The following is a 9,724-nucleotide window of genomic DNA, read 5'->3' on the forward strand; positions in this document are numbered from 1 at the left end:
CACATTCCACCGGGAATTCCCGGTGTTTCCGGCTGTCTCTCACGTCGAGCAGGGACGGATTTATCCGGGGAATTCCCACTGGGAACGGGCCGGGATCCCGGGAATTCCCAGGAATTCCCATTGGGCACAGGGATTCCGTGAGTTCCCAGTTGGAATTTTTGGGAATTCCGGGTGTTTTTCCCGGGATTTTCCCGGTGTTGCGGGCTGTCTCATGTTGAGCAGGGACAGATTTATCCTGGGAATTCCCACTGGGAACGGGCTGGGATCCCGGGAATTCCCAGGAATTCCCATTGGGCACAGGGATTCCGGGAGTTCCCAGTGGGAATTCCCAGGCATTCCGGGTGTTTCTCCCGGGATTTTCCCGGTGTTTCCGGCTGTCTCTCACGTCGAGCAGGGACAGATTTATCCTGGGAATTCCCAATAGGAACGGGCCAGGATCCCGGGGATTCCCATTGGGCACAGGGATTTCGTGAGTTCCCAGTGGGAATTTTTGGGAATTCCCGGGCATTCCGGGTGTTTCTCCCGGGAATTCCCGTTGTTTCCGGCTGTCTCTCACGTCGAGCAGGGACAGATTTATCCTGGGAGTTCCCACTGGGAACGGGCCGGGATCCCGGGGATTCCCAGGAATTCCCACTGGGCCACAGGGATTCCGGGAGTTCCCAGTGGGAATTCCCGGGCATTCCGGGTGTTTTTCCCGGGATTTTCCCGGTGTTTCCGGCTGTCTCTCACGTCGAGCAGGGCGCTGTCCATGCTGAAGCCGTGGGTGCTGAGCAGCGCCTGCAGATTGTCCAGGCTGGAGTCGATCGTGTCCAGGTGCTCGTTCAGCTCCGACCTGGCGGCGGGAAAAACACCGGGAGTCAGGAAAGGAAACACCGGGAATGAACAGCGGGAACGGGGAACGGCAACACCGCGAATGGGGAACAACGCCGGGAGTCAGGAAAGGAAAACACCGGGAATGAACAGCGGGAATCAACAGCGGGAACGGGGGGGGAAACACCGGGAATGAACAGCGGGAACGGGGAACGGAAACACCGGGAATGGGGAACAACGCCGGGAGTCAGCAACGCAAAACACCGGGAATGAACAGCGGGAACAGGGGGGGAAACACCGGGAATGGGGAACGGCAACACCGGGAATGGGGAACAACACCGGGAGTCAGCAACGGGAATGGGGAACGGCAACACCAGGAACGGGGGAAAACACCGGGAATGAACAGCGGGAACAGGGGGGGAAACACCGGGAATGGGGAACGGCAACACCGGGAATGGGGAACAACGCCGGGAGTCAGGGAAGGAAAACACCGGGAATGAACAGCGGGAACGGGGAACGGAAACACCGGGAATGGGCAACGGCAACACCGGGAATGGGGAACGGCAACACCGGGAATGGGGCGGGAGTCAGGAAAGGAAACGCCGGGAAACACCGGGAATCAACAGTGGGAACGGGGGGGGGAAACACTGGGAATGGGGAACGGCAACACCGGGAATGGGGAACGGCAACACCGGGAATGGGGAACAACACCGGGAGTCAGGAATGGCAACATCGGGAATGGGGGGGAAGCACCGGGAATGAGTAACAGCAACAGCGGGAACCGGGAACAACGCCAGGAGTGAGGAACGGAAACACCGGGAACGGGGGGGGGGAAACATTGGGAATGAGCACCGGGAACACCAGGAATAGGGAACAGCAACACCAGGAATGGGGAATGGAAACACCGGGAATGGGGAATGGCAACACCGGGAATGGGGAACGGAAACACCGGGAACGGGGGGGGGGAAACATTGGGAATGAGCACCGGGAACACCGGGAATAGGGAACAGCAACATTGGAAATGGGAAATGGAAACACCGGGAATGGAGAATGGCAACGCCGGGAATGGGGAAAAACACCAGGAATGAGGAACAGCAACACCGGGAATGGGGAACAATGCCGGGAATGAGGAACAAAAATACTGGGAATGGGGAACGGAAACACCAGGAATGAGCACCGCGAACGGGAAAAACACCGGGAATGAGGAACAGCAACACCGGGAATGGGGAACGAAAACACCAGGAATGAGCAGCGGGAATGGGGGAAACACCGGGAATCAACACCTGGAATGGGGAAAACACTGGGAATGAACACCGGGAACACCGGGAATGGGGAACAACGCTGGGAATGAGGAACGGCAACACCGGGAACGGGGAATGGAAACACCGGGAATGGGGAACGAAAACACCGGGAATTAGGAACAGCAACACCGGGAATGAACAGTGGGAACAGGGAAAAACAACGGGAATGAGCGCCGGCAACACCGGGAACAGGGAACGAAAACACTGGGAATGAGCACCAGGAACACCAGGAATGGGGAACAATGCTGGGAATGAGGAACAGCAACACTGGGAATGGGGAACAAAAACACCAGGAATGGGGAAAAACACCGGGAATGAGCACCCGCAACACCGGGAATGAGCACCGGGAACACCGGGAATGGGGAAAACCACCGGGAACGAGGAACAGCAACACCGGGAACGGGGAACCAAAACACCGGGAATGAGCACCGGTAACACTGGGAATGGGGAACAACGCCGGGAATGAGCACCCGCAACACCGGGAATGGGGAACGAAAACACTGGGAATGAGCACCGGGAATGGGGGAAACACCGGGAATGAACAGTGGGAACAGCGGAAGTGGGAAAAACACTGGGAATGAACACCGGGAACAGAGGGAAACACCGGGAATGAACAGTGGGAACAGCGGGAACGGGAAAAACACCAGGAATGAGGAGCAGCAACACTGGGAATGGGGAGCGGCAACACCGGGAATGAGGAGAGGGAAGTGGGAAAAACACTGGGAATGAACACCGGGAACAGAGGGAAACACCGGGAATGAACGCCGGGAATGAACAACAGGAATGGAGAAAACACCGGGAATGGAGGAAAACACCGGGAATGAACAGTGGGAACAGCAGGAACGGGGAAAATACCGGGAATGAGGAGCAGCAACACTGGGAATGGGGAGCGGCAACACCGGCAATGAGCACCGGGAACAGCGGGAATGGGGAAAACACCGGGAATGAACACTGGGAATGGGGAAAAACACCGGGAATCAACACCAGGAACGGGGAAAAACACCGGGAATGAGGAGAGGGAGCTGGGAAAAACACCGTGAATGAACGCCTGGAATGGGAAAAGAACACCAGGAATGAACAGCGGGAATGGGGGAAAACACCGGGAATGAACAACAGGAATGGAGAAAACGCCGGGAATGGAGGAAAACACCGGGAATGAGGAGCGGCAACACTGGGAATGGAGAACGGCAACACCGGGAATGAGCACCGGGAACAGGGAAAAACACCAGGAATGAACAGCAGGAACAGGGAAAAACACCGAGAATGAACAGCGGGAATGGGGGAAAACACCGGGAATGAGGAGTGGGAACGGCGAAAACCACCAGGAATGAGGAACAGCAACACCAGGAATGGGGGAAAACACTGGGAATGAGAGGCAAAACCACCGGGAATGGAGAAACAACAACACCGGGAATGAGGAGCGGCAACACTGGGAATGGAGAACGGCAACACCGGGAATGAGCACCGGGAACAGAGGAAAACACCGGGAATGAACAGCGGGAATGGGGAAAACACCGGGAATGAACACCGGGAATGGGGAAAAACACCGGGAATCAACACCAGGAACGGGGAAAAACACTGGGAATGAGGAGAGGGAAGTGGGAAAAACACCATGAATGAACGCCTGGAATGGGAAAAGAACACCAGGAATGAACAGCGGGAATGGGGGAAAACACCGGGAATGAGCACCGGGAACAGGGAAAAACACCAGGAATGAACAGCAGGAACAGGGAAAAACACCGAGAATGAACAGCGGGAATGGGGGAAAACACCGGGAATGAGGAGTGGGAACGGCGAAAACCACCAGGAATGAGGAACAGCAACACCAGGAATGGGGGAAAACACTGGGAATGAGAGGCAAAACCACCGGGAATGGAGAAACAACAACACCGGGAATGAGGAGCGGCAACACTGGGAATGGAGAACGGCAACACCGGGAATGAGCACCGGGAACAGAGGAAAACACCGGGAATGAACAGCGGGAATGGGGAAAACACCGGGAATGAACAGCGGGAATGGGGGAAAACACCGGGAATGAGGAGTGGGAACGGCGAAAACCACCAGGAATGAGGAACAGCAACACCAGGAATGGGGGAAAACGCTGGGAATGAGCACCGGGAACAGACGGAAACACCGGGAATGAACACCGGGAATGAGGAGCAGCAACACCGGGAATGAACAACAGGAATGGAGGAAAACACCGGGAACGAGGGGCAGCAACAGTGGGAACGGACAACAACGGCACGGGGAATGAGCAACAGCAACACCGGGAATGGTCAACACTGGGAATGAACACCAGGAATAATGGGAATAAACACCGGGAATGATCGATCAACAACACCCGGAATAAACATCGGGAATGATGAACAACACCGGGAATGATCAACAACAACGGGAATGAACAACCAACAACACCGGGAATGGTCAACACTGGGAATGAACACCAGGAATAATGGGAATAAACACCGGGAATGATCGATCAACAACACCCGGAATAAACATCGGGAATGATGAACAACACCGGGAATGATCAACAACAACGGGAATGAACAACCAACAACACCGGGCCCGCTCCCACTTTCCCTGAGCTGGGAATTCTGGGAATTCCGCCTCACTCCTGCTTTTCCCGAGCTGGGAATTCCGGGAATTTTGGGAATTCCACCCTGCTCCCACTTTGCCTGAGCTGGGAATTCCGGGAATTCTGCCTCACTCCTGCTCTTCCCAAGCTGGGAATTCCGTGAATTTTGGGAATTCCACCCTGCTCCCACTTTCCTTGAGCTGGGAATTCCAGGAATTTTGGGAATTCCACCCCGCTCCCACTTCTCCCGAGCTGGGAATTCTGGGAATTCCGCCTCACTCCTGCTCTTCCCAAGCTGGGAATTCTGTGAATTTTGGGAATTCCACCCCGCTCCCACTTTCCCTGAGCTGGCAATTCCGTGAATTTTGGGAATTGCGTGGCTCACTTGTCGAGGCAGGCGACGCTCAGGCACTTTTCCTGGGATTGGGGATTCCCGGGAGCGGCTCCGGAGTCGTTCTCCCGCAGGATGGAGTCGATGAAGGTGGAGGGGGACAGGGGGGTCTCGGAATTCCCGGGATTTCCAGGATTTCCGGGATTCCCGGGATTCTTGGGCTCCTCCACCTGCGGGCTCCGCGTGGGGCTGGGAGGCTCCTCCTTGATCCGGATCACCGGGCTGCTCCTGAGGGGAAAAACAACGGGAAAATGGGAATAACGGGAATGGGGAAAAATGGGGAAAAATGGGGAAATGGGAATGGGGAAAACGGGAAAAATGGGAATGATGGGAATGGGGAAAATGGGAATAATGGGAATGGGAAAAATGGGAATAATTGGAATGGGGAAAATGGGAATGGGGAAGGAAATGGGAATGGGGAAAAATGGGAATAATGGGAAAATGGGAATGGGGAAAAATGGCAATGGGGAAAAATGGGAATGGGGATGGAAATGGGAAAAATGGGAATGGGGAAGGAAATGGGAATGGGGAAAAATGGGAATAATTGGAATGGGAATGGAAATGAGAAAAATGGGAATGGGAATGGGAATAGGAAAAAATGGGAATGGGAAAAATGGGAATGGGGAAGGAAATGGGAATGGGGAAAAATGGGAATAATGGGAAAATGGGAATGGGGAAAAATGGCAATGGGGAAAAATGGGAATGGGGATGGAAATGGGAAAAATGGGAATGGGGGAAAATGGGAATGGGGAAAATGGGAAAAATGGGAATGATGGGAATGGGGAAAAATGGGAATGGGGAGAAATGGCAAAAATTGGAATGGGAATGGAAATGAGAAAAATGAGAATGGGAATAGGAAAAAATGGGAAAAATGGGAATGAGGAAGGAAATGGGAATGGGGAATGAGAAAAATGGGAATAGGAATGGGGAAAATGGGAATGCATAAAGTGAGAAAAACAAAAATTATGGGAATGATGGGAAAAATGGGAATGGAAGCAGGGAAAATGGGAATGATGGGAAAAATGGGAATGATGGGAAAGAGAAAATGGCAATAATAGGAATGATGAGAATGGGGAAAAATTGGAAAAATGGGAATGGGAAAGGGAAAAATGGGAATGGGGAAAAATGGGAAATGGGGAAAAAGAAATGGGAAATAGGAATGAACAACGGAAATGGGAATGGGAAAAATCCAGCCCAATTCCCCCATTCCCAGGGATTTCCAGGATTCCATTCCCAGGGAATATCGGGATCCCATTCCCAGGGAATTTTGGGATCCCATTCCCGGGGATTTTTCAGGACCACATTCCCAGGATTTTTTGGGAATTTCCCCCACCTGCCCTCCCCCATTCCCAGGGATTATGGGAATCTATTCCCAGGGATTTCGGGACCCCATTCCCGGGTATTTCGGGACCCCATTCCCAGGAATTTCAGGACTCCATTCCCAGGGAACTTCGGGACCCCATTCCCAGGGATTTTGGGACCCCATTCCCAGGGATTTTGGGGAATTTCCCCATCTGCCATCCAGGCTCCCTCCCCCATTCCCAGGGAATTTCGAGACCCCATTCCCAGGAATTTCGGGAATTCCCCCACCTGCCCTTCCCCATTCCCAGGGATTTCAAGACCCCAATCCCAGGATTTTGGCACCCCATTCCCAGGGAATTTCGGAACCCCATAGACCCCATTTCCTGGGAATTCCGGGAATTCCCCCACCTGCCGTCCAGGCTCCCTCCCCCATTCCCAGGGAATTTCGGGACCCCATTCCCAGGGATTTTGGGATCCCATTCCCAGGGATTTTGGGACCTCATTCCCAGGGATTACGGGACCCCATTCCCAGGAATTTCAGGAATTCCCCCACCTGCCCTTCCCCATTCCCAGGGATTTCGGGACCCCATTCCCATGGATTTCGGGACCCCATTCCCACGGATTTCGGGACCCCATTCCCAGGGATTTCGGGACCCCATTCCCAGGGATTTTGGGACCCCATTCCCATGAATTTCAGGACCCCATTCCCAGGGAATTTCGGGACCCCATTCCCAGGGAATTTTGGAACCCTATTCCCAGGGAATTTCGGGACCCCATTCCCGGGAATTTACCCCATTCCCAGGGAATTTTGGAACCCCATTCCCAGGGATTTTGGGACCCGATTCCCAGGGAATTTCGGGAATCCTCCCCCACCTGCCCTCCCCCATTCCCTGGGATTTCGGGACCCCATTCCCATGGATTTTCAGGAATTTCCCCCACTTGCCCTCCCCCATTCCCAGGGATTTCGGGACCCCATTCCCAGGGATTTCGGGACCCCGTTCCCAGGGATTTCGGGACCCCATTCCCAGGGATTTTGAGACCTCATTCCCAGGGAATTTGGAGCCCATTCCCAGGGATTTTGGGAGCCCATTGCCAAGTATTTCAGGCCCCCATTCCCAGGGAATTTCAGGACCCCATTCCCAGGAATTTCGGGACCTCATTCCCATGAATTTCTGAACCCCGTTCCCAGGGATTTCGGGACCCCGTTCCCAGGCAATTTCGGGACCCCATTCCCGGGAATTCCGGGAATCCCCCACCTGCTGTCCAGGCTCCCTCCCCCATTCCCAGGGAGTTTTAGGACCCCATTCCCAGGAATTTCGGGACCCCATTCCCGGGAATTCCCCCACCTGCCCTTCCCCATTCCCAGGGATTTCGGGACCCCATTCCCAGGGATTACGGGACCCCATTCCCAGGAATTTCGGGAATTCCCCCACCTGCCGTCCAGGCTCCCTCCCCCATTCCCAGGGAGTTTTAGGACCCCATTCCCAGGAACTTCGGGACCCCATTCCCAGGGAATTTTGGAACCCCATTCCCAGGGATTTTGGGACCCCATTCCTGGGAATTTCGGGACCCCATTCCCGGGAATTCCGGGAATCCCCCACCTGCCGTCCAGGCTCCCTCCCGGCGAGGCCTCGGGGCTGCTGGGGGGCAGCTCGGTGACGTCCGAGATGATGGGGCCGGAGTTGGGACCGGGATCCGCCGGGAACAGCGCGGGGCCCGACAGCGCCGGGGCCGCGGCCTGCGGGACAGCCCGGAGCTGGGAATCTCGGGAAAAGTGGGGCTGGGAGCAAGGAATTCCCAGGAAAAGCAGGGCCTAGGGACAGCCCGGAGCTGGGAATCCCGGGAAAAGTGGGGCCGGGAGCCAGGAATTCCCAGGAAAAGCAGGGGGGGAGCACAGAATTCCCAGGAAAAGCAGGGCCCAGGGACAGCCCGGAGCTGGGAATCCCGGGAAAAGCAGGGGGGGAGCACGGAATTCCCGTGAGGTGGAAGGCCAGAATTCCAACAAAAAGGAAGGGAGGAATCCCAAAATTCCAGGCAGATAAAATCCCACTAATTCCTTGTCTCATCCCATTCCCACAACTTCCAAATCCCAATCCCAAGAAATCCCAATCCCACAAATCCCATTCCCAAGAAATCCCAATCCCTAAATTCCATAAATCACAATCAATCCCAATCCCAATCAATCCCAATCTCCCAAATCCCAATCCCAAGAAATCCCAATCCTACAAATCCCATTCCCAAGAAATCCCAATCCCCAAATTCCATAAATCCCAATCAATCCCAATCCCAAGAAATCCCAATCCCACAAATCTCAATCCCCAATCAATCCTAATCCAAATAAATCCCAATCCCACAAATCCCATTCTCAATTAAGCCCAATCCCAATAAATCCCAATCCTAATAAATCCCATTCCCCAAAAATCCCAATCCCTCAATTCCATAAATCCCAATCAATCCCCCAAATCCCCGGGATTTTTGGAATCCCACTCACGGAATAAGCAGAGTTGCCGTGGTGCTCCAGGGAATTCCCAATAATCCAAATAAATCCCAATCCCATTCCCAATCAATCCCAATCCCATTCCCAATCAATCCCAATCCCCCAAATCCCAATCCCCAAGACATCCCAATCCCAAGAAATCCCAGTCCCCAAATTCCATAAATCCCAATCAATCCCAATCCCCAAATCCCACTCCCAGTCAATCCCATCAATCCCATCAATCCCATGGATTTTTTGGGATGCTGCTCACGGGGTAGGCGGCATTCCCATGGTGCTCCAGGGAATTCCCAATCAATCCCAATCCCAATCAATCCCATCAATCCCAATAAATCCCATCAATCCCAATCAATCCCATCAATCCAAATGAATCCCAATCAATCCCATCAATCCCAATCAATGCCATTCCAAATCAATGCCATTCCCAATCAATCCCAATCTCATCAATCCCATCAGTCCCAATAAATCCCATCAATCCCAATCAATCCCATTCCCAATCAATGCCATTCCCAATCAATGCCATTCCCAATCAATCCCAATCCCAATCAATCCCAATCAATCCCAATCAATCCCATTCCCAATCAATCCCAATCAATCCCAGTCAATCCCGGGGATTTTTCGGGATGCTGCTCACGGGGTAGGCGGCGTTCCCGTGGTGCTCCAGGGAATTCCCAATCAATCCCATTCCAAATCAATCATCCCATTCCCAATCAATCCCAATCAATCCCAATGAATCCAAATGAATCCCATCAATCCCAATCAATCCCATTCCCAATCAATCCCAATAAATCCCAATGAATCCAAATGAATCCCATCAATCCCAATCAATCCCATCAATCCCAATCAAT

General features: G+C 53.6%; 1 protein-coding gene across 1 annotated transcript in view; it reads right to left on the bottom strand.

The window, feature by feature from the left end:
- LOC121340723 (heat shock factor protein 1-like) overlaps positions 1 to 9,724 on the bottom strand; it is a gene marked incomplete at its 5' end in the record, with an annotated part of 25,463 nt that overhangs the window by 7,956 nt on the left and 7,783 nt on the right. The window contains 3 exons of the mRNA XM_041413658.1: positions 720 to 832; positions 5,075 to 5,308; positions 7,984 to 8,120. Of these exons, the coding sequence (XP_041269592.1) occupies positions 720 to 832; positions 5,075 to 5,308; positions 7,984 to 8,120 (484 nt within the window). The remainder of the gene's footprint in view (positions 1 to 719; positions 833 to 5,074; positions 5,309 to 7,983; positions 8,121 to 9,724) is intronic.

Source organism: Onychostruthus taczanowskii, unplaced genomic scaffold (assembly GCF_017590055.1).
Source record: "Onychostruthus taczanowskii isolate IOZ18803 unplaced genomic scaffold, ASM1759005v1 scaffold423, whole genome shotgun sequence".
In the NCBI taxonomy this organism is placed as follows: Eukaryota; Metazoa; Chordata; class Aves; order Passeriformes; family Passeridae; genus Onychostruthus; species Onychostruthus taczanowskii.